Raw genomic sequence first — 25,599 nt, 5'->3', positions numbered from 1 at the left:
CTCTGCAGCAGCACTATCACACATGAACAACCAAGGGTTCTGCTCCGCTCTGCAGCATTGACTATTCAATACCTGACATGGTGCCTTATGTTATATCGTGTGAGTGTGTTTGCGACATAGAACCAACCACGGGAGCTTGTACTTAGTTTCATGAGCCCACGGCAGTCACTGTCAGTCTGAAACAGGGTGAAATGTGAAGCGAGAGAGAGAAGAAGCAGAGCAATAGGCACATTGATTACCAATAGCATACTGTGAAGCATTATTGGGCATCACTGCTTTGCGCCCTTTGTTCTAAAGGTTAAGCTCAAGTTTACTTAGGAAACAGTGAATCAGTTTTTCTCAGAACAGTCAGCTGCCTCAAGAGTGGTTATGCCCTGAGGTAACTTCATTTTAATAGCAAATGAGACTCCCACATTTCTGTGGTTTGGAGCTATTGATAGAATCTCTTCTGCATGATTAAAATAATTGCAAGCAATTGAAAAATAAACACTTTTGTGTGGAATGGACACGTCTGGGATATTGATTGTTAACCATGCTAACAGCAGTCTGTGGGCAGATCAGTTTAACAGTTTCAGCTGAAATATATCAACAACCATTGCATTGATTGCTTTTTTGCAGACGCTCCGGGACACTTCCAGAAGATTTTTGCCTGAAGCCTTTCCTGCACCTGTTGTTCCATCAGTTTCACTTAAAAAAATAATCAATATCATGCCATAAAATTAGGTACACATCTCTTTGGCTTAATTGCAGTTTCATTTTTCCAATAGCCAAATATACAAATGGGCTCTTTTTTTTTAGCTTCTTTTTAGCTCTTTTTTTTTTAGCCTCAACCTCAGCCTCAACCTTATGCTAGTTGATAATTAAGTAGTTACCATAATAACATGTTGATAAAGGTTACTGTCAGTATGCTACCAAGCTGATGGTGTGTCATACTGATTTCAGCATATCATCTGTGACTTTTTACAGACAGTTTAAATGAATATGTCCTGGCTTCACACACCCAGAGGCAATGAGCTCACCTGTTCCCAGTCACACCCTCTCTGGCCACCACTTAAGGTGGTAGTTTGTCTTGTTTAACTTCAGTCTTTGCTGGATTGTTGAACTAACAACAGTTACTAAAGCTGGCTCCCTTGCTTGTTGTTGTTTTGGTCTGCTCATCCATCATAAATTACTTACCTTGATGCTCCTTCTGTGCAGATTATCTGGAGGCTTCTTGTTCTGACAGAGATTCTGACGTAGAACTGCCTCTCTGTCTGGAACCTGGACTTCGTTATCAGAAACCCTTAGATGAACTGTTGTTATCCTTTGTGTTAACAATAAACTCGTGGCCATTACAGAATACTCTTTTTCAGACAACTTGTGTGTAAAATAAAACATCCTTATTCAGGTCTGACAGCATTTCTAGTAGATAAGTGTTAATTGAGGCTGTGGACACAGAGGCAACTGGCAGCAGTTCCCGGGGTGGACAGATCCTCTGTACTAATGAGAGACAATGAATGAATGAAATGAAAAAGGGAGGGAGGGTTGGACATGAATATGCCTGGATCTGTCTTTGGTGTTTCTTGTCTTGTCACTTTGTGTTTTATTTTGATAGTTATAGTGTCTTCCCCATATCCCCTGATTGCCCTTCTGTGTGGATATATAGTGCCATCTTTCCCCTTTGTCCTTGTAAGTGTCTGTTTCCATGCCCCATATGTTTCTTGTAGTTGCATTTACTTTAATCTATAATTTGTGATTCCCTGCTAGGTGTTGTGTTTCACTTTAAATGTGTTGTGTTTCATTTTAAATAAATAAATAAATGGCTCACCTTTCGTTAATTTTCTGTCTGTATCCCCCGTCTGCATCTCGAATCCTCCACTTCACACTCCACACATTCAGGACAATTTGCAGACTGGGACAAACACGTTTGGATAATGTCAACACTTGGCAATACATCAGGAATAAAAAAAATGTATATAAACCAATTAAATATTTTGTGGTATTGTATCTCTATAGTCCAAAGTAACCTCAAAAACTCTGGCCGCAGTTCATCTTTAGTGAGTGTAGTCTGTCTGTCTGCTGTTTACCTCAGCTGGTCTCCATGTCTATTTACTCTGGAGTTGGCTGTAAAACCTTGTGAAAGAAGTCTGATAGGAACTGATGAGTCAGCGAAACTCATTTCTGTCCAATGACAGCACTACCGAGGTGAGTTGCTGAGGATATCCTGAAATTTTCTGTCGGAAAGCGCTGCTGTTATTGATGCTGTTAGCCTCTGTTAGCTGCTGTTAGCCGGCATTAGTGAAACTGTCTTTGATGTAGATCTAACATTGTTGGACACTTGGATTGAGTGAAATGTAAGCCTAACACTGGCCTAATGTAAATGAGGGAGAAAGGAGAGAGCAGAGGTGGAGAAGGACACATGAGAAGGAGATGATTGAAATGTTAAATTGTAAATGGTTAATAATAGTTTCCAAATGAAAAGTACCATTTAAGGAATAGTATGCATGGTGTGGTCTCTAGCCACATACATAACACACGATTAAAAATGCAACGTCCATCCCACCCACTGTTGTATTCAAGATGCAAGTTTCAGATTTATGAGACCTGTACCTTTTAAATTTTAACAAACTTTTAGATTTTCTGGTAGTTTTTTATTTTTTTATTTTATTCTTATATGCAGCTATTACTCATGCACATTGATTTTCACACTCATAAAAACTGGTTTAGTTTTATAATAAATGAACAAGATTACCTACCAAGTAAAAAAAATCAGAGTGTAAAATGTATGTAAGCTGCATTGGAGTCTCAAGGCTTTTAAGTCTGATGAATGCAAAGTGTCACAGTGGTCTGTATTGAAGAGGAATATGCAGGAATTTTAAATGTATACAGCATCAAATGAGCTTTTGTGGATTTGTTCATGAGGCAACCTTGTATATAATAAAGTTAAGAAAGAAACAAAGTGACGCCATTTAACACAGGCACATCAAAGGCACACACGCATATCAAATGTTTGACCTCTTCATTCACTCTGCACTGCATTTTCTTTACTGTGATGTCTAGTGTAGTTTATCCCCGGAGGTTTGACTTCACTACTGATGTTCCGAGGCTATCTTCAGCTATATTAATAAACATTGCTCAGCGTAAGTGCCCTGAGAAAATAGTTTTTTGGCAAGCATCAAATTGAAGCATCCTGCCTCTTCCCACAGGTGCAAATGAACCATGATAACACCCATGTCAAATGGGAGAGAACATCTTGCTGTGGGGAGGCTTCCTGACATTTCTTATTTCTGTTGCTTAGCTGGTAGATGCAGCAGAATTTACAACAGCAGGGAAAATGAAAAATGAGAGGTACGTATCCTTGATTCAAATAAATAGGGATTTCAAAAAGTCCTCTAGAGCCCCGTTTGTCTGCGAAATCCTGTTTGGCTGCTTTTCTCCTCTTCTGGAGTGTACTTATCTGAGTCCTCTCTAATTTTGCCTCCAAAATAACCAGCAACACTCCTTAACCCTCTTTCTCTTGACCACCGCAGCAGCTTTTCAGCCTTGTTGCCATAAAAAAGACTCAGTATTTGCTGCTAAGCACTGAATGCAAACCCAGCAGTTAATGAGTGTGTGGATTGTTATAATGGATTTAGACTTCTACAGTGAGTCTTTGTAGAGCCAGCATTCCTGATTGTGCACGAGTCCTTATATTGAGGCTATACTGATTATTCCTTATATTGAGAAAATAATAATAAGAAAGTAAAACTCAACTTAAATTATGACAGCAACCATGCAAATGTGGCTTCATCACTTCTTTGGTTCCTATTGCTCCAAATCCCATGTGTGTGGTGTGCGGGGAGAAGCTAGCAATGAGGTTATGAAGCCTTCAAAGTTACTTGTGCATTTGGAGACTAGACATCCTGCTCTGAAGCACATGTTGGTAGACTATTTTGAAAGACAAGACAGTCAGAGGCAGGTGCTAAAGTCTGAAACTTCAGTTAACATCACTGCTTTAAAGGTGTCGTATGTGGCGGCTAATTGTATCGCCGAGCCTTTTGACAGTGGGGAGCAGCTGATTCTTCCAGCTGCAGACGACATTTGTTTTCGGTGAAGCAGCAGCTAGCAAAGTTGGGCACGTTCCTCTCGGAGAGCACAGTTAAGAGGAGGCGAGATGAGATAGCAGAAGATGTTGAAAGCCAGCTGTTTGACAGACTCGCTGCATCCCTGTGGTGGATGAGTCTACAGATGTGGAAAACAAAGTGATTTTATTAGTTTATGTTAGTTACATCAATCAAAATGACTTGCGGGAGGACTCGCTGTGTGCTTTAACTCCGCCAAGAAAATCAACAGGAGAGAAAATCTTAAAGGCCTTGGGTAAATGCATGTCTGGTAAAATCATCTGGGACAGCTGTGTATGTGTGGGCACTGACGGTGCTGTAGCAACGACACTGTCTGGCTTCATCACTCGTGTGAAACAGGTTGCACTGAAATGCGGGTCTATTCATTGTTGCATTCATTGTGAAGTCCTGGCATGTATGAGACTGTCACTGGAGCCCAACCAGGTGATGAGTGATGTCATTCAAATATTAAATTTAGTCAAAACACGTGAACCGAACACACGTTTGTCCGAACGATTTTGCGACAGCATGGATTGACAATGACAGCCACCGGAACAAGGCTCTGTAACAGACTGGATGTTAAAAACACACTGGGCCTGTCACTGACAAACATAGTTTGCATTGATTTTCATGTGGGTTATATACTAGTTAAGGTTGAATTTTGCTTTAACTAAGCTATATATAGCTTAACATATCTGGTCTGTAGCACTCTTCCCCCTCACTCTCCCCCTTCCGGCAGCTACAGTCCAGTCCATGGAGTCAAAAGGTTTGTAAACCATGCTTCAGTTCAATGCTGATGAATAGGATTGACTGTATTTTATCCTTTAAAAATTTAGCTCTTGAATAATTTCAGATTCACTTCTCACCATTCAGTTTCAGTTCTACAATTCAATTTCAGTTCCAAAATTCAGTTTTTTGGGACTTACATCCGGTTCCGGTTCAAGAGTAGTCGAGCGCAGATTAATAGAACTACGTTTTACTATCGGACCGAAAGTGTTACTGACGGGAATCTAGAAGTTAGCTAAAGAGTTGGGATGCTGTGTAAGACATAAATAAAGCTAAAATACAAAGGTTTGGACACTGTTTTGCATGTTTCCCTACTGTAGGGGTCTCTGCAAGCATACAGGGCTCTGAGAGGGTGCAAGATGACAACTTTGGAATTCTACTAGAAACAGTCGATCATATTTGTTTGTCAAAGCTGAATTCAGGGGAAACTATGCTAAATTAGCGTTTTGAGCTAACAGCTACAATAAGGATAAAAGTTACTGTACGGCTATCATTTGTTAACATGACGCTTGTTCTTATACATGTAATACATTTATTACCAACCTGAGAGTTTATCCGCTGGTCATTCGACATGACGAATGACTTCTGAAGTCTTAATTCAGCTCAAGATGCTGTAGATTCCCGTCAGTAATACTTTCGGTCCGCTAGTAAAACGTAGTTCTATTAATCTGCGCTCGATTACTCTTGAACCGGAACCGGATGTAAGTCCCAAAAACTGAATTTTGGAACTGAAATTGAATTGTAGAACTGAAACTGAATGGTGAGAAGTGAATCTGAAATTATTCAAGAGCTAAATTTTTAAAAGATAAAATACAGTTTCAAAGCAAATTAATTCATTTTCAAAATATAAAATTCAATTTCAATTTAGTGATGATCATTTTCAAACCAATAAATTGAATTTCAAATTAGGCTAATTCATATTCAGTTTGTAAAAGCATTTATTCAAGTTACAATTCAGATTCAATCTGAGCAATTCAAATTCGAATTTAACTTATTCAAATTCAGTTTCTTATGGCACAGATTTCTGCCCATACTTGTGCTTCTTTCAAGTTCCACCCTTGCTTATCCGTCCCTTACGGATGAGAACGGTGATTTCTCAAGGTTTATCCTTGGCACACAGTGGCACTGTGTACCCACACTTCTCCTTAAACACAAATTGATTTCACACTTAAATCTTCACGGTATAAATCACAGACCCTCCACCTGCTCCCCACTATAACTGTCTCCTTCTCTTTTTCCTTACATCTCATTTAACCTGCTCTCCTCCACCAAATCTTCCATTACATCCTCCCTGGCTCATGTGTAGACACACACCTGTGATCCTGAGGTGTGTCATGACCGAATGACCAGGGATGCTATAAGGAAGGAAATATAAGGAAAGGATGCTAGGAGACGATGAGTGAAACAGTGAAGGCCGGAGGCATCTGCTGGGTGTTACAGGGCAGTTTCTAGAAAGGCTGTGCGTAGGAAAATTGAGGAGCTATTTTCATGCCACATTAAGTTACACCAGCCTTCCACTACAGGACTATGCTCAGACAGAGGAGGCTTGCCTCTATTGTGAAGGCTAATAATCAGCGCAATGGAGTTATTACCCAGCACTACATTTCACAGGCCTAACCTAGACAGCATCAAAGAAGGGGAAGAGAGGGAACGTGGGAGGAGGAGTAGACATGAATTCCAATGGATTGTAACAAATGCTGCTACCTCCAGCCCAGCCCAGCCTCATTCATTTTATATGCTTCAAGTTCAGCTCAATACAAATTGATATCTGGGTGAATGGGATGAAAGTACTAGGGGTAATGCAAAAATGGCAAAACACAAAACGGGAATTTAATTCCATTACTGCATCTTTGATGTCTGTCCAGTGTCAACAGTGTAACAACAGAGGCTGGTGCTTGTAGGAGCCCCTGCATCTTCATATATCTTTCCATTATTAACACCACTCTAAGCACATTCCACTGCTGTCAGTCTGGGGCAACATCACAGTGAAATATTAAGCCCCCTGCCGTGCCTATCACTGCTCCGCTGTGTAAGTACATTAACTGTACAGCATTTGAAAGGGGTCATTATCAGCCAAAGAGTGAAAAGGACTGATATGCAAAGCATTATCATACATGTTCCCACGCAGCAGTCAGTCAAGTTCCCAGTGAATATGTTTGTGTGAGCAGATGATGGTATCAAGATTTTAACAGTGTTGTTTGTCAGGGCCAACAGTAGCAAATGGTCTGTGTAAAAGGCAATTAGAATTTATTGACTTTTTGAATTTATTGTGTTTTGTCGCTTTTGTCTGTGGACCTCTTCCTAAAATACCATAAATTTATTATGTCACTAAAAGATAAATGAAATACCTCCGAATTAATTTGCACCAACTCGGTAATGTTCGCTCCTGATGTACAGAAGTGGAAATATGCTAATGTTGGTGCTTTGTAAATAAAATTAATACTGAGTTTGTGGCATGCAATGTCACGATCTCAATGTGCACTGTTACTATTTTTTTCTCAGATTCATTTAAAATTATAAGCTTAAAAACACGTCTGTACCACTTACTATTCAACAAGAAGAATTGTAGCAAAACTTACCATTAATGTCATACTGTTGTTTTATATTCAGAATTTGCACTATACTGGCAACATCATTACATTTTAAGACCCCTATCAAACTTAAATATTGTCTACAAACCATTTGTAAATAGATTACGAATTAAGCAATATAGTGACTTGAGCTATCAAGCTCACATAGAGTAACATACACCATTAAATACCAATAAAGCCTAATTTCAGTTTATTGATATATTTTCTTTATATTTGGCTGTTGTTGGTCTATTTATCAGGCTAAGAGAATCCCACAGTGAAGCAAATCAGTTTGCGCTGAGAAATAATGACCATTTCAGTGCAAGAAAATATTAATTTAAAAAAATCTAATTAAATTGTAAAGCCGTGGGAGGCTTGCAGTGCTTGTTGCTTTTCATGAGTTTTTATTTGCTCTAACAAACTTAGCACAACCTGGTGTGTTTCCCTTTGTCTTAAGGTGAAATAAACTGATATATTCCTATTCCTCTGAAATAAATCTCTCCTTTTTGCCTTCAGAACTGCCTTAATTCGTCTTGTCAGAGTTTCAACATTGCTGTGAAACATTGCTCACAGACAATGAGTCCACTGTGGTCATCATGGGATCGACACGGTAAGCAGCAATACTCAGAGAGGCTATGGTGTGTAAACAATGCTCAGTTGGTACTAAGTGTTCCCATGACTTTACCACCACCAGCAGCTTCGACTGCTGATACAAGGCAGGATGGATGCTTTCATGCTGCTTACACCAAAATCTGAACCTACCATCCAAATGCCGCAGCAGACTCAGACCAGGGAATGTTTGTGTGACTTGTACCTTTAGTGTCCTGTTCTCAATGCTACAACCCACCTGGCTCAAGGTTCAGTGCATTGTGTACTCATGTTGTAATGAGTGATTATTGTTGTTACTGTTGCCTTCCAACCAGCTTGAAGCAGTAGGACCTCTTCCATCAGCATCAGCACTTTTGTCCAGAGAACTGCCACTCACTGGATATTTTCTCTCTCTTTTTTGGAACCATTCTCTGTAACTCTAGAGATGGTTGTGCAGGAAAATCCCAGCAGACCAGCAGTTTGTGAAACACTCAGACTAGGCTGTCTGGCACCAGCATTCAGGCCATATTCAATGTCGCTTTAATCGCCTTTCCACTCCATTCTGATGTGCAGTTTTAACCTCAGCAGGTCATCTCGACTGTGTCTACATGCCTGAATGCACTGAGTTGCTGGCATGTGATTGCCCGATTAGATATATGCGTTAGAGAGCATTTGAACAGACGTACCTAACGAAGAGCCTGGTGAGTGTTTATCACTTATAGTACAATACACTGCAAATACACAGGAACAATAACTTTGTTAAACTGAATAGTAGAAGTTTTGCTTTGATGTTATTTGTGCATTAGAGCTATTAAAAGCAAATATTGGATAGTCAAATCCAAATAGACATTTAAAATGCCCAGAGTGGTAAATATATACATATAATTACAGTTTTAATAATAAACAGATATTAATGTTACTGCACATTTTCCCCTTGCCAATTTATATATTTACAGTATTTAAAATCTCCAAAAAGGTATTTGTTCTGTAATAATCATCCCATCTCACTTGACTTAATATGTAATGAATTTAAGTACTTGCTGTTTATATTTATTTATTTTATGAGAGCAGATTTTAAAGGCTGCCTCAGATACCACAGAAGGAACACGGGAAGGAAGATATTCCTACATTCTGCTATTACATCTTCAAAGGCACCTGAAGCCCTTTTGAACAAAATACAGACTGAAGAAAATCACACAAGAATGTGAATTAAACAAAAACACATCAAAGTGTGTCAGCTTAACCCACACATGCACCACATGAGCACTTTTGCCTCGTGAGAAAAAAAATATCTAATGCACATTTCTGTGAAAAGAAAAAAAAAATCATCAAGAGGATCGGAGACCGTGTTGTTTGATTGCAAAGAGTCTTTATTTTTTCCTTGTGTTCAAGTACGGTCCTCTCCCAGCAGGGTCATCTAAGAAGCATGGACACACAACACACAACTCGCACCAGAGCCTGAGCATCTTCAGGTGGGATTTCTCTTTTTGTCTCGACTGGGGTGGGGGGGGGTCCCGATCAGCAGTTTCCATGTTTAGGTCAAGTGAACAAGAGTCCTGTTGTACACCACATAATTGTTTTCTCTGCGAACATTTGTTGCATTTAGTGACACTGACATCAGCACATAAAAATTATATATATATTTATATATATATATTTATATTCATATTCATATATTTATAGATTTGTCATTCTATATCAACAATTTCTTCTAGTGATTTTTTCCTTGGTTTTTCATGTTGTAAAACTGGACAAACTGTCAGTAGGAATGCCTTGTTTGGACATTGATTTGTACAGGAACGCTCACACACATACACGCAACAGAGGCATACGCACACTACTACACACATGCATGCATAGATACGCTCGCTCAAGTTTACGTGTACACACAGGCCACACATTCTGTCACATACATGCACATGTACACAAACACACGCGTGCGCACACACGTCAACCCCCCCGCCCACACACACATCCGCATACACACCCACATGTGCTCAGCCAACACGGAGAGGCAGGTCTGTACATCTACGGGAGAGAGACATTACCCATGATTCCCAGCAATAAGTACAGCTTCACCTGATCAAAAACACAAGAAAATAAAAGTTACAAACAGCAGAGTGAGTCGGCCAGTCTACATCGTCTGTAAACGTCGACAAAAATCTCCATTTAAAGTCCTCTTGGACTGGTCCACTGTGTGTCAAAGTTTGGCACAAGACCTTTCTCTCTCGTCTTCCTTTGTCTCTACTGTACACTGAGATGTACAATACTGGCGGCTTTCACTGATGTGAACAAAAAAAACTCGAAACAGTTTTTTTTTTTTTATGCAGAGGTGATGATGACAAACCACTAAAAGTTGACATTGTCAAACATGTCAGATTCCCCAAAGTGAAAAGACAAACCTTTCCAAAGACAGAGAGTGTGCTTTAAACATACACATATAATCTTTAGGCAGTGAAAAAGCACTTTAGTTGACGGGGACTCTGGAACAATGCTGCTCTGCCAACCTGATGCTTTGGCAGCTTTGAACTGCTCTTTACTGTGTCCATGACAAAATTCACTCGATGGAGAGAGAAAAACACAAATATCGCAGTGCTTCCTCTCTTCCTGGGAAAGGAAAGGGGGGCCAAAACAAAAGTGTCTGCTGACACCCATCCTGATGATGTCTGTCAGGTCTGATTCTCGTGTTCACATTTCGCTTATTTTTTGTTGCTTTTGATGTTTCAGTCAGCAGTCAGTCATGGAAAATAAATTATGTTTGTATAAGTGGCCCATCAAAAACGTGTAATATACACACTATATCACCTTTTACTGTACACAGAAAATAAAAAGTTTCTTTTTGTTTTGCTGAAAGTGAAAATTTAGAAAAGTACAAATAAAAAAGATGTAAAAGAATGACGACAAAAAAAGAAGTCTCTTGAAGATGACATTCCTTGAACACAAATTCAGAAGCCTCTGGAGGCGGCAAGGCCATTGCAACAAAAAAGGGGGATAAAAGCAGTGCTACGTTTGTCACTTGGGTGAAATGGTAAACATCCACTTCTTGCTTGTTGCCTGATGTGCTTTCATCTTTTTCTGTGCTTTTATTCTTCCTGACCTCTTCAAGAACCCTCATGCCATCTTTGTCTCTCATCTCCTCCTTAGGTCAGACAGCTCTTTGCTCCTACAGAGTAAGAACGCTCCCTCAACTGCTGCTTATTTCTTTATCCTAGCGCCCTCTTCTTCTCTCTTGACATCTGCATACTCTATCCGTCTGGTCATTTTCTCTCTTTTTATATTCTGTTTCCTACTCTTAGCTCAAACTGTCAAACACACTTTATCATATCTACTTCCACTAGCTCCACTCACTGGTGAAATGGAGCTGACTTTAAAGAAATAAACTGGTCTGGAAAAAAAAGTTCACATGCACATGCAGTCTCTCTTTGTCGCTCGACCTGACTTTACTTCCTATCCCCATCCAGCTCTGCTATCCCACTTATTTTAGAGAACATAAATTTCCTTCCACTGGCTACAAGATCGCTTTCAAAATACCACTTATAATCACTGCTGATGTCTTGCAAAAATAATCCCTTTCACACAAGCACACACAGACTCTTTCTTGCCCCCCAACACTGTAGTCTAACTAGACCCAGGAGTCAGGTGAGGCCGGATAGTGGCTGGTCTCGTAGTTTAGTTCGCTGTATGGCCGAGAGGCCGAGTAGAAGTCTACGTAGTTGCCGGTTGATTTGAGGCCCAGATGCATGCGCAGATCTTCCCGCGGGTCCCTGGGTGGTCCGGTGGAGTTTGGAGGTTGCTGGGGTGGGGCCTGAGGCTGGGCCTGAGCCTGGACCGGTGGCTGTGGCTGGGGTGGCGGAGGTGGCGGTGGTCCTTGGTCCTCGTAGTAGGCCTCGTCAAAGCTCCGGCTCTGGCTGTGAGGTGGAGGCTGCGGTGGCTGAGGCTGGGGGAAGGAGGGAGGGGGAGGGTAGGGGTCGTAGTCTTTTAGCACGGCTGCTGACGGACTGTCCAGCTGGGGCTGAGGGGGCACAACGCAGGGCTGGGCTGGACCCTGGCGGGGAGTGGTTGAAGTGAAAGAGTGGTAGGTGGGGGGTGAGGTGCAGCAAGGAAAAGAATGGAGAGTCAAAGACATGTGGGTAACGGGAGGAAAAGTGGGAGTGGAAGAAAAGGGGAGAGAGATAAAGAGGGTGCGATGGAAAGGAGAGTGACAGGTAAGAGTGAAAACAAGGGACAAAAGGTTTTGAAAGGCAGGCTGTATGGGTAAAGAGCTCAGAAAGGAATCAGTGGGGAAGGGGCTCATGCTGTGAATTCTCTATTACATGCAGGCGTCGAAGGCGGCAATGCATCTCTAACACTATAACACTGTAACTCGCACAGGCCAGTTGTGTGCGTGTGTCTGTGTGTGTGAGCGTGCGCATGTGCAGCCGCGTGAAGAAAACATGTTTACATGTTTAACTGCCAGTGTTAAAAGTTCGTACCTGTACAAATGAACTTATACTTTAATTAGAAACTTATAAGTGATGAAGAAATCGGGCCAAAATTTCAAAGTCAATGGCTCTGATGCCTTTTATTTCCCTTCCCTCGGTACCAGCAGAGTCATTTACCAAGAGCAAATAATTAGTGCAATCAACTGAGGTAATGACTTTAATTGCCAGTCGGGTGTGGTTTCAGGTTGCAGTCGTTTGATACTGCTTGAGCTGAGGGTGTGCCTCCATCGCACACTCTGCCAGCACATCTCTTATCACACTGGGACACCTTTTGTGTGCATATATTTGTGCGTTTTCTATCCTGCTGCTATCTCTGTTAAAAAAACCCTGAAATGCATGCACTGCTAAAACGCTGTGGTGGTGTATTGCTACATATGCATACAGAAAAGCGGATTCACAGAGCAGCATTAACTCACCTGGTTTTGCTTGATATCATCGCTGGCAGTCAGGTAAGAGTTTCGGAACAGTGTAGATGTCCCACAGGAAATTTGAACTTGATGGATAAAATAAAAATAAAAATTATACCACTTTTTCAATTAATGACCAAAATAGCTACTAATAATACCTATCAGATATCAGACAATAACTTATGAGAGTTTCAAAGCTTCTTAGTGTGCTACTTGTCACATAAAGAATTTATCATAAGAGAAAGAGATGGAAAAAATAGAGAACATTAAAAATAGAAAATAAATAAATAGACATAAAGGGAGCGTGGAAGCTAATAGAGTGAAGAGATAACAAGAAGGCACGGGAAGAAAGAAACTGGAAAGGAAGACAGGAGAAGATTGAGAAGAATCAAAGTGTGTGAGAAGAGAAATGGTGTGAAGCTGAAAAAAGGCAGATAAGTGAAAGAGGAAATAGGGAATGAATATAGAGGAGAAAGAAAGATAAAGAGGGGGATAAAATAGAATCATTTAATTCATCTCCATCACACACACATACACACCTGCCATGCCGTCTTTCCGGGATGTGTGCTCTCCTTTGTTGCTATGGAAACCGGCGTTGGTTGCCGTGGAATCGTAGTCCATCTTGCGTTCCTTCAGACTCATCATCTCTCTGGGGGAGGCTGGGGCGCTCGCTACACACACACACACACACACACACACACGCACGCACACACACACACACACACACACACACACACACACACACACACACACACACACACACACACACACACACACACAAAATAATGAGCAATAAACCCAGAACAGCATGAGCCTTCACACTCTGCGTGCTTACACTGGTGTGTCTGTGTGTCTTGGTCTTTTTCAAGGTGCACAGTCATTATTCATCATTTAACTTGTCAGCAGAAAGGGTCACCTCCAGCATGTTAGACGACTTCTGGGAATTCTCACACACAGACGCACACAAACATACACATGGACGCTTTGGACAGTTTACTTAATAGTTTTATGTCTTTTCTTCTCTTCTTTATGTGTTTAAAGTTCATGTTAAATATCCAGCTATCTAACAAGCCAACAAGTCAGATCAACTTTGCTTGTAGTGCATTACAAAAGTGACCACTGATCATTACACCGTCGCACAAACAGGTCTTGTATTTTTTTAATTTTTTCTGGTGCCTCAACTTAAACAATCTCCATGACTGGCTGCAAAATCTTGCACATAGCAACAAAATAAATGGAGGTGCTAGTACCATCGAATGCATGCACAAGTCCACGCCATGCTAAAATCATTATATTTAAAAGACAGCAGTGTTTAATCTGACTGATCAAAGATTGCCAAATCATATTAAAACAAAAAAAGCAGTGCAGTTTTCAGCAGTTTTAATGAGATTAAGTACATCTTTACTGACAGCACTCACCGTGTTCCCTGTATGCTTTTAAACATTTTAATCGCATTTTAAATGGGATGTTATTTAACCCGATTAAATGGACACTGTTCTAACAGTTTTTCATGCAAAACATAACAACAGTTAAATTGTTATTGCCTTTTTGTGCTTGTGTACTAAGTAGTATTAATGAACTCAATTGCAGCAGTGTTAAAATACTGAAACTAAATGGAGGAGTTTAGCTGCTAGTTTATTGGTTATCGTGACAACAAAGACATTTATAAGTGGCCTCATGCCAATATGCAGTCCTATTTGTGTGTTTTCCAACTCTGCTGCACTGCTAACTTCACAGTAGATCTATGCTTTCTTTGCAGATACTATCAAGTTTCAAACCTATTTAGGATCTCCACACCTCACAATGTCTCTGTTTGTGACTGTGTGGATTTGGACAATTATGCATGTGTACATATCTGTCCAAAGACATGCAGTTTGTGGGGATAGGTTAATTGATTAATCCAAATTGCCCATAGGTGTAAATGCGGGAGTGAATGTCAGCGTGAATAGTTGTCTGTCTCTGTGTTAGCCCTGCGACAGACTGGCAACCTGTCCAGGGTGTACCCCGCTTCTCGCCCTATGATAGCTGGGATAGGCTCCAGCGCCCCCGCGACCCTGAAAAGGATAAGCGGAAGCGAATGGATGGATGGATGGATGGATGCATGTTTGCAGGCGATGACAAACATGGCTCTCATATTGTAGAAATACTGATAATGTCCCAATTTTCTTTTTTAAACACACACATGCAAACTTTTAGCCCATCGCAAGGTAATCCCCTTATAGCATACTTTAAGTGCTTACTCACCACCTCCCATCATAATACTAGACTGCCATAATTTCAGATTGCCTATATAAAGATTCTTATAATTAACTCAATGTTTACATACCAACCCAGTATCACGGCAAAGCGTGTAATAGACACGCCGCTCCACTCTGTTCATTTCACGCTTTGCTGTGATACTGGGTTGTACACACATACAGTATACTCCAGGAAATGTGAGTACATTCTAAAAATAAGCTTTTTTGACATGCTCACACTAGTTTTGACATTTATTTACACATGCAAATATGCAGCACACACACACACACACACACACGTGGAAGTCACCATTCTCAGTCCCATGAGCCATCGAGTAGAAACACTTTTCATGCTTCTGATGTAGCCTACTCCAAAAATTAGTGCATAATTGTCTTTGTTCTCTTTGGTTGTTCTATACCATGATTAAAGGTTAGAGAAGAGCAAACTAGGGATGAAAACACTTATGAATATGACTAGCAAATGAAATAAAGGCTTTTAAAGTGATTTTTGGAGAGCCATTGAATTTAAATTCATCTATTTGAATACTAAAGGATGCCCCTTTTTCATCTCGGCTGTTCAATGTTTGACATAAAAAGCAAAGGCGCATTGTACCCTCTTATCTGTTCCCCAGCCTTTTCTGCATTTTGACAAGACATTGTATTACACACGTACACGCGCAAGCACAGAAACGGCTGTGAAAAAGGCACATAAACATAATCACTTTGGCTGTGGTGAGCCACGCTTTTATAATGTTTTAACACATTTCATTTTTAATTTTATCATCCAATACCTCTGTAGCAGATTCCATTAAGGTAGCAGCTCAAACCTTTCACAGAAACCTCCAGAGACAGTGCCATCGCTACTGGTTACCTAGGGGACCTGGCTTGTAAATGCTCGATATGACAGCCCGGGAGACAAATTCTATCAGTGCAGAACACAGCAGGACCCTGTGGGGGCCATGACACATGCAAAGGTCTCTCTCTCCTTCTCTTGCAGCCTCTAACCTCCCCTTCTCTTTCACAGTCGTACTACTCTCTTCTCACATCAACTCTTTCACTCCTCTTCTCCCAGCGTACTTGCATACCATCATTACTCCTTCTGCTTTGATCCATCTCTAAGGAGTCGGACTGCAGTCTGGAGTGTATGCAGAGGAGAGATATAGGAGCATGTGGGTGTGTGTTAGTGTGTGTCTGTGTGTTTGAGAGCACACTGAGGTGGCCTATAAAGAGTGAGAGATCAGAGGGAGAGGTGAGAAGAAAGCAGGATTACTGCAAAGAGGAGGAGGAGGAGGAGAGTGAAACGGGTGAATGAGAAGGGGTGGACAAGCTGAAAGGCAAAGGGGGAGGTATTGTGTGTAGACAGAGGAGGAGCAGAAGAGAAAGATGGGAGTCATGGCTCAATTTACCCCTGCTGATCCACTGTACAACAGACATCCACAAATTTCTCTATGCACTATAATCTCAAAACTTCTTATTTTCAATGTCGCTGGCTAAAGTCAAATCCCCAGCCTTCTTCACTTCCTCCTCCCTGCATTAACCATCCCTCAATCCCTAATTCTTCTTGCCTTCTTGCTTTTTCTCTCTCTATCTCCCTCCGTGTTTATCTCATCCCTCCTTCTTTTCCTCCTCACACACAAAAACACACATTTTATTTCTCTCTCTCACTCCCACTGTCTTCCTCTCTTAGCAGGGTCCTTGAAGACCTCTCTAAGCCAGGAGGAAGGAAAAGTACTTTTCTGCCTCATCAGCTTGCTAAGCCCAGTGTGGTGAAAGAACAGCTAAAGGCTCTTGAACCACCGATGCTAACAGCTAATGCTAATGTGCCCTTTGCAAAGCATGAAGGCCAGTGGGCTCAAGCTAAGGGCTAATGATAATCATATTTTGTAGCATAAGCCTGTAATGCTATGAGCTATTTAGCGGTGGTATAATGACTGATCGACTGGCAAATGTTAATGTAGATGACTAATGTCTAAATTAGATTCTCTGTGTACTGTACCACAGATGTAACCCTTTATTCAACTGATTTTCTGTAACCACTTGTCAAAAGAGTAAAATTCAGTAAAGCCTTAAATTTTAATATATGCTTGTTTTTACAAACAAAATCCTGCCTTATTTTGATAATCATACCAAGTCTTTGAAGACAGTTTATACCAACTGGAAAAGATGCTGACTGCTTTCTTAAAAATTCAAGTGCAGCTTGCAGGCTTAAAGAAATAAAGAAAATAAAATCATTAATAAAATATTATTTGCTATAACCTTGGCTTGAATATTGTTTCCCCAATTATTTAGCTGACTGCCTGTGATAAAAGAAAGACAAAAAGAAACAAAACAAACTGTATTTCAGTATTTTTTTGTTTCAGAAAACAAAGCTTTTTTCAGTTTGATGATGTGCACCATCACAAGACCCAGAGCCTGTTTGGCCATGAGATATTTAACTAACCACACAACTAAGTAAAACATTTTTTAGATATGAGGTCTTAATCTTGGCTGTTAAGAGATACACAAGAGTGAATGAAAACACGTATGCATAGCATCTGTATAGGGAGTGCCACGAGTTTCTCACCAGAGCGGTTATTTGGAGATGTCCTTACAGGAGAGACCGAGGGAGTTCGTGAGGAAGAATAGGGCCTCTGCCGGTCTCTTTCTATTGTTGAGGCAGAGCCCACAAAGTGATACTGGGAGTATCCATCCTGTAAAACAAAACAAGGAAGAAGCTTGTTATCACCTGTGATAAGTAACTGCACAAATACATAATCTTACTGTCATCAATTATTATAGTAATTATATATTTTAAAAACGAAAATTTTTTAAGAAACAGTTTTTTAAAATCATCCATCCATTAATCCATTTTCTGCTGCTTGTCTGGGTACAGGTTGCAGGGGCAGCAGCTTAGACTGCCAAGGAGGCATCCTAGCCAGATGTTACCTCAACTGGCTCCTTTCATTAGCACCAGCTCTCTTTTGAGTCTCTAATGATGTCTGAGCTCATATCGTCACCCAAAGTAAGCCGTTTTTGGTTGCTTACATCCACAAACTCCTTCTTTTGGTCATTACCCAGAGCTTGTGGCCTTAGGTGGGAACACAGATTGAGCGGTAAAGCTACAGCTTCACTCTCAAGCTCAGCTCTGTCTTTATCACAGGAGACCTATGATGTCCGCACCAGTCTGTCAGATATCAGAATTATTTGATTTTTTTTACTGATCAGTCATCAAAACCTCCTATTACATGATACAATGTCACCATGTAAAAGACTGATCTTTTAGGAATATGTATTTTTGTAACGCACCAAAGAATGATGATCCATTAGTCTTAAACTCTGCAGCTTCCAGTGGATGAAAGGATATGAACTGTTATTACAGTTAGCGATACAACAGCGCCAGTTTGATTACCACGCAGCAGGAAGTGGCACTTCAACAACGGCTATATGACACAGCATGTCTGAATTACATTTTTACTGATGTGCTTTAGAAATAAACCCCTCCATGTACTCATACAAGTAACACTTTAAAAGCACAGAGTGGTTTGAGGACTATATTAGGAAGAAACACAAACTAATGTGACCACGATCCAGCGATCTAGCAGAAAGAAAAAGGGTCACACTGACTGTGAAATGTTCAAGAGAAAATAAGTTTGTTTTTTTGATATTTTTGACAGGCCAAAAAAAGAAAAATCAATAATTTGTGACTTTCTGCAATTGTTCAAATTGATTCACTAAAAGAAAAATCTCTGTAAATACATTTACAGAGCCAACATTTAAATATTGTCCTTATTGAGATTATTATCGTGTAGTAGGTAATTGAAACATTATTCTGGACACTGGTGGACACTGACAAACACACTGCATGTACAAGTGAGCTTACAGCCAGGCGCATGCAACAAATTAACACGCTTGCCTCAATTCTGAGCTTAGTAAATAACCCACTCCCTTCGTAGAAAAATTAATACAACTAACAACTCCAAGCATAATTACTGCCAAGCAAATGACTTTGTATCAGCATTAGTTTAGTAGTCATTGGAGCAAAGCCCTTTTCACAAAAATGGATTATGAGAGTCAACAACAATCACAGAGCTGGAACCAAATTCAATTTAGCATTAAGATAATTGGGTACCTCTAAAAGCAAAGCACAAGCAGATAATAAAAGATATCGGAGGCATGTTCCATCATAGCGTTACTGTCTGGGGGCCTAAACTGAGCAGTGGGAAACTGGTGAAAAAGTGATGACTGAGAGTACATAGGAGAGGTGAATCACTCCAGTTGCAATGATGCTGGAGAGGAGGACACGGAGGGGAGGAGAATGAGAGACGAAGGAGATGGGGCAGAAAGAGAAGAAGGTGAGATAGACAGAGGACTAGCTGAGGGAGACAAAAGATGGCAAAAAGTAATGAGCGAGGAGGAGGTGGGAGATTGCCAGAGAGAGTAATGACAGCAGAGCAAAGATAGCGTGAGGAGGGGAGAGGTAACACGGAGGAGAGGTACGGATGGAGAAGTACAGACACCAGCCAGAGAGAGCAAGAACTAGACTGGATTGAACGCAGTCCCATGTCCTCCCTTGACTCTCATTTCTTGGCAGAGTGCTGAGAACTAATAGAAAGCAGGATCCTCTGACACACAGCAGTTCAAAGGTAGCTCATTTCTAGTCTCCACCATTCCTCCCACCCTCATATTCACTTCATCTATTTATCCACCATCCCTTCAGTCTTCTCACTCACCTTGTTTCACATTCACGTTGCACCTTCCCACCTCCCCCCATCCCAACAAATCTCATTACATCCAATGTTACCTCCTTATGGTACATTGGAATGCCTGCTGTCAAACTGTCATGCTGCTCAAATGAACAGAGTCACTGAGTATTGAACGATAAATGTATTTTACAGAGTGATGTACAAAGAGTGCTGCCTGGAGATGTAGCTCAGAAATGGGGCCCGGGAATGATTGGGGCAGGGGGCGGTGGCTTAAGGGCTTCCCCAAGCAAAACGAGCCATAGTCAAACTTTACAACAATGACTGAAATCAGAGATAAAGAATATAACATATACAAAATGTCTAAGTATGGGTGTATTCACATTTGGTATCTTTCTACATAGACCAATAACTTTATATTTTGCCATAATTTTATTCCACTCGTTCCCTTAAGAGTAAAGGATTAAATCATTATTTTCTGCACTGACTTTACTTTATATTCTGTATGAACCTCTTCAAGCTTTTCATTGACTTTCGAATATTTATGGTCTGAAATAGTCAGACTCGCAATTCTCCTTATATAACAAAGACAGACAAATTCGATACTTTGTAAGAAGAATTTCATATGTAAATAAATAAATAAATTCTGTGATTTTTTATTATCGATTGGTAGAGGATTAGTTTGTGCTGTGTATAACCAATAAATATTAAACCCAGATTAAAATTTAATCAAGGACCAAATCACACAGTGTCTGAAGGTCTGGACGGCATTTATTTCTCTGCCCTGTATCCGTGGTCCAGCGTTTGTTTCGTGTCAGCGTGTGCTGTGAAACTTCACACTTACATTCATATTTATCATTCCTGGTCTTTCTGGCTCTCACCTATTCTCCTCATCATACCTGTTTTTTCTTCTCTTTTCCACCCACCTTGTCTTTCTCTCTCACAAGCTCTATACTCCAAGCACCCCTTTTCAACTCCTACTGTAAGAATGAGAGGAGAAAAAAAAAAAGAGGATTGGTTGCCAGGCAACCGGTCTGCCTGTTGCTCTCAGCATCACTGGATGGTTAGTTGAAGGTCGCAGGACTGAGAGGTAAAAAGTGATTATTGCCCCAACAAATGAAGAGAGTGTGCGCGTGGGTATGGCGGCACTTTGTGAAATTGTAAAACGTTACACACGACGAGTGGAGGGGGCCCTCCGGTCACATCAACCACTGAACATTGAACATTTTCAGTCCTTTAATCCATGCCTCTTTCTCACTCATTTCAAGCTCCAATTTTAATATTTGCAATTATCATCACCTCCCTCTTGAGCCATCTGTCCTCTCAGGAGCAATGTGCCCCTCGACCTTTGCATCCCTCATACTGGTTGCTGGTGGTGTTGCTGATTTAGCAGCTGACCTTTATACTATGGTTGCATTGATTGCAAAGAGCCCAGAATGTTGCGAGTGCTGCAACTCTGCCTCTCTATCTTCCCAAAATACTGTTGTTAGCCTTTACCCTCAGACAGCCTATCTTAACATTCCTCCATCTCCTTTCTGTGTTTCCCTCCCTGTCTGTGTCTGACTGTGGGAAAAATCAGACGAAACAGAGTCAGCTTCTGAGGCCTGAGCTTGTTTGATATTCAATGATGTTTTTAAATATCCACCTCCTTCTCTCTGTCTTTCTCAGTTGTGTAGTTGTTCTTTCCACAAGTATAGCAGTGGATGATTTCATTTTTTCAAAATAAAAGTAGTGGAGTGGAACCCTTAGAGCTCTCTATCAAAGTAATTCATTTTATTTGCAGTAACATCCTGAACATTCGGGGCTCACTGATCATGCACAAGACTAGGCTGTGCAATCACTGACCTTACACACACACACATACACACTTCATTTACATCACTTCTCACTTACGTCACATCACATCCACATAGTGAATTACACATCCCCGGAGCATATTGTAAAACTGTCACACGCGTAACAAACACAGCATCTCTCTGACCCTGAACTCAATCTGTCAAACATGTGTGCATCTGCCTTGGTGATTTGTGTGTGTTTGCGATATTTATATGTGATATGTGGGCATGCCTGTGTGTGTGTGTGTGTGTGTGTGTGTGTGTGTGGGAGAGAGAGAGAGCGAGAACATGTCTGATTAAGTACCCTAGACAGATCATTTATCAAGAAATGAGGCACAGCAACCCAGCAGAAGTTATGCACTGAACAGGGACATAACAAAGTGTAACAGTGTGAATATGAAATTTAGAATTTACCTTGTGTGTGTGTGTCTTTGTGCCAGAAACAGAAGGGTGTATATGTTTGTGTAAATGAGTCAGAATTTGATCTCTTCGGTCCTATTAAGAATGGGTTTATTTACAAAGTGACCATGTTTCAGTTGCTTGCTTTCTCTGGAAATCCCCGGTTGAACAGTGCTGCACATTTGCTGTTTACTTAAAAGATGACCTGTGGCGACACTCCAAGAACTGTAGATGAAACGCTACATGCGCAGCAACACAAACACACACACCGAATGAGGACACATCCTGTCAAATAGTCCAAATAAACTCTGGTAAAAGTAGAGTTTTACTGCACTCTGGAGAGTATTATACATGATTTATCCTCAAGTCAGTGCTAGTGTTGGTACAAACAGATTTTGGCTTTGGTTTATTAATGACTGCTGCACAGCAGATCTTTCAAATCATCTCAGATGCTGTATTCATATTGAGTTACTGTTTATTCATAGGCTTGCAGCATTTCGCTTTACTGTGCTCAAACACTGCGGGGCAGCCCTGCACCCCCCCACTCCGTTGCAATTCTCTTTTCTTTCTCTCTCTCTCGTAGCCGAGCCTGCTCCCATGGCACTGCTGTAGGAAGTGATTAACTCTTCTTACCGCGTTTTGACAAAAACACACAATTTCAAAGACACACGCTCGCACAAACATACACGTTTACCCACACCCATAACTTGAACACAGTTTGAAAGTGTGTTTGAAAATGCTCTCATTACTTCAAGACTTCAAAGCAAGAAACTCTTTGGCAGCAGAACTCAAACCGACTCATTATTGACCCTACACTTCTCTCTTCTTCCCAGACCCACAAACTCCAGTGTGCTTATTTTTGAACTACAAATAAAAAAGGTATGAATTCACCTCACTTTTACTCACTCTTTCTTTCGCCTGTGTCTTTCTCAGTACTTTGCTTTTGCTCACAAACACTGTGCAGAGACATCCTACTCCACTCTCATATAAACTATATGCTAATCCATGTTTGGATTGGAGGCTAACAGGATTTCTGCTGCACCTAACACCCATGACCTAATATGTCACGCAGGGATACTAGCAGTAAAATTACTTATTCTGAGTTCTGCACTCTGGTGATAAAGTCAGTGTGCATCGTCTAACACAACAATTTCCACAGTTACAAAATTAGACTGCTTTGTCAGGAGCCAGGCAATTTATGAAGTAAATAGTGAGGTATGGTGTCTATCACTCTTTTAGAGTGACTGTAAATAGAATAATACAGGAGCTTGACTAACCAAACCACCTAAAAGTACAGGTTACAAGTTTAAAACTAGTTTGTTGCATTTAATCAAAGTTGTACTGGGTAACAGCAACATTTTAACTGTATTAGACGACGTTGATCAGTCCCAGATTAGAAGAGTTAAGACAGGACAAAACTGGAGATTATAAATCAGGACAAAGCGCAGATGATGCCTTTTTAATATTTTATACTTGCCTTTTAAGATTGTTTCCTCGCCCATTTAATCATCCACATTAATTAAGTTAAGTCTCTTTATTAAATCTGTGTGAAAAAAAACAAAACAAAATGAAACAAAAAACTAGAGGAGCCAAGATGGGTGGGGATTAAAAAGAAAAAAAAACTGTAGCAACCTTTGTTGGATCTGAGCGCTGCGTAAAGCTACTGCCCTTCATTTCTGATCATCGGAGTGTTATGCCATCCAGTCGACTGTAATGATATCCAGTGGCAATGATTACAGAAGTGTGAAGCAGATGAGGCTCCAATGGGCCACATGGGGATACTGCTCTGTGTAATATTGAGGGCTGAGAGGATGACGAATGAAGAGAGCGACACAGTTGTCAGGATGAAGCAAGAACACACTGATGCCATGGGGCAGCCTGTCCTGAAGTTACTTGCGCAACAACAAGATGTCTTAAGACCCCAACCCTCGGAAAGGGAGTCCATGACAAAACAATCAAAGAAGCGAGTTGCAGGGTTGCATACTGGGTCATATTCAGCACTGTACAAAAGTCTTGAGCTACACCTTATTTCTTTATATCTTCCTTCCATTAGTACATTTTTCAAAGCGGTTCTGAGCAATAGTTCAATAGGCTGCTTGAAGGTCTGTCAAAGTTTTTCTTTGGATTGGCTTCTTTTTCACTCACATTCAGTCCAGTTTTTGTACCTGACCTTTCCCAGAGTAATGTGCGTTTTTTTAATTTGCTGAACCACTTAACACTGACCTAAGAATCATTCAAGCATAAACTGAAAATCAATAGCAACAGATTTTTGAAATGTTGGTTCAAATCGTCATCATTTTCTACGGAGGAATTAAGGAGAGAGTGAGTGTCTATGGCCATTTGTAACACATGGTGGAGGGCCTGTCATGGTTTGGGGATGAATCTCAGACAGTGGTGTTGGAGATCTTATCAAAAGTGATGGAATTATAAACAAACAAAAGGTCAGATTTTGATCTACCATGCAATACCAGCTGGTAAGCATCTGATTAGCAGTGGCTTCATTTTTCAGCATGACAGTGATTCCAAACGGTTCCAGTGAAGGAAAAACATGCAGGATTTAAAAAACAGAAAACAAAACAAAACCACACACACAGTCGAACATTATCATTCATGGATTGGCCTCCTAAGAGCCTGAACCACAAGATTACTGAAGCAGCGTGGGAATGTGAAGGCCCTTCAGGAGGTCTGGAGAACTATTCTTAAGACAATTTAAAGAAATTATAAGAAAGCTGCCTAAGAGAGTTCATGCTGTGTTGAAGAATTAGGGTAGTCACACAAAATTTCAACTTTAAAGTTCATTAGAACTGTTCAAACTCGTTACCTTATATGCTGTATCCTACAATGTATCTATCATTGTGGAGGACTATAAATACCTTGGAGTACACATTGACAATAAACTGGACTGGGCTACAAACACCACAGCACTTTACAGAAAGGGCCAGAGTCGTCTCTATTTTTTGAGGCGACTGAGGTCCTTCAACATCTGCCAGAAAATGCTCAGGATTTTCTATGATTCTGTTGTGGCCAGTGCAATCCTCTATGCTGTTGCATGCTGCGGGAGCAGGCTGAGGGTCGCAGATGCCAACAGACTCGATAAACTGATCCGTAAGGCCAGTAATGTTGTGGGGATGGAGCTGGACTCCCTTAAGGTGGTGTTGGAGAGGCGGATGTTGTCCAAGATAAAGACAATGTTGGATAACACCTCCCACCCACTCCATGACATGCTGGTCAGTCACAGGAGCACTGAGAGACTGAGAGTACCGAAAAGCACCACTGAACGACACAGGAAATCATTCCTGCCTGTGGCCATCTCCCTGTACAACTCCTCCATCTAACACACTGTTTACTGCAACAGCTACACCCTTCTTGCACATGTCCTTTTTCAGCTATTTATTAATAAGTGACTTTTATGTATATATTGTGCTATTCTTAGTTAGTGTATTGTCTGTCTTTGTTAATGTTTGTTTATAATGGAGCACTGTAATGAAAAATAATTTCCCCTACGGATCAATAAAGTATTCTGATTCAGATTCATGTA

General features: G+C 40.7%; 1 protein-coding gene across 2 annotated transcripts in view; it reads right to left on the bottom strand.

Annotated features, from left to right (window-relative positions):
• Positions 1 to 9,372: 9,372 nt before the first annotated feature.
• The window catches only part of ctnnd2a (catenin (cadherin-associated protein), delta 2a), a 247,700-nt gene continuing 231,473 nt past the window's right edge, over positions 9,373 to 25,599 (bottom strand). For both annotated transcript variants that reach the window (XM_084939063.1, XM_084939064.1), the window contains exons 22-25: positions 17,712 to 17,838; positions 13,451 to 13,582; positions 12,921 to 12,997; positions 9,373 to 12,068 (exon numbers count right to left, since the gene is read on the bottom strand). In XM_084939063.1, the coding sequence (XP_084795189.1) occupies positions 11,646 to 12,068; positions 12,921 to 12,997; positions 13,451 to 13,582; positions 17,712 to 17,838 (759 nt within the window). In that variant the 3' untranslated portion in view covers positions 9,373 to 11,645. The remainder of the gene's footprint in view (positions 12,069 to 12,920; positions 12,998 to 13,450; positions 13,583 to 17,711; positions 17,839 to 25,599) is intronic.

This window comes from Perissodus microlepis, chromosome 9, assembly GCF_051167445.1.
Source record: "Perissodus microlepis isolate ML-2025 ecotype Zambia chromosome 9, ASM5116744v1, whole genome shotgun sequence".
NCBI classification, from domain to species: Eukaryota; Metazoa; Chordata; class Actinopteri; order Cichliformes; family Cichlidae; genus Perissodus; species Perissodus microlepis.
The sequence above is the reverse complement of the archived record's forward strand: the minus strand, read 5'-3'. Positions and strand labels throughout refer to the sequence as shown.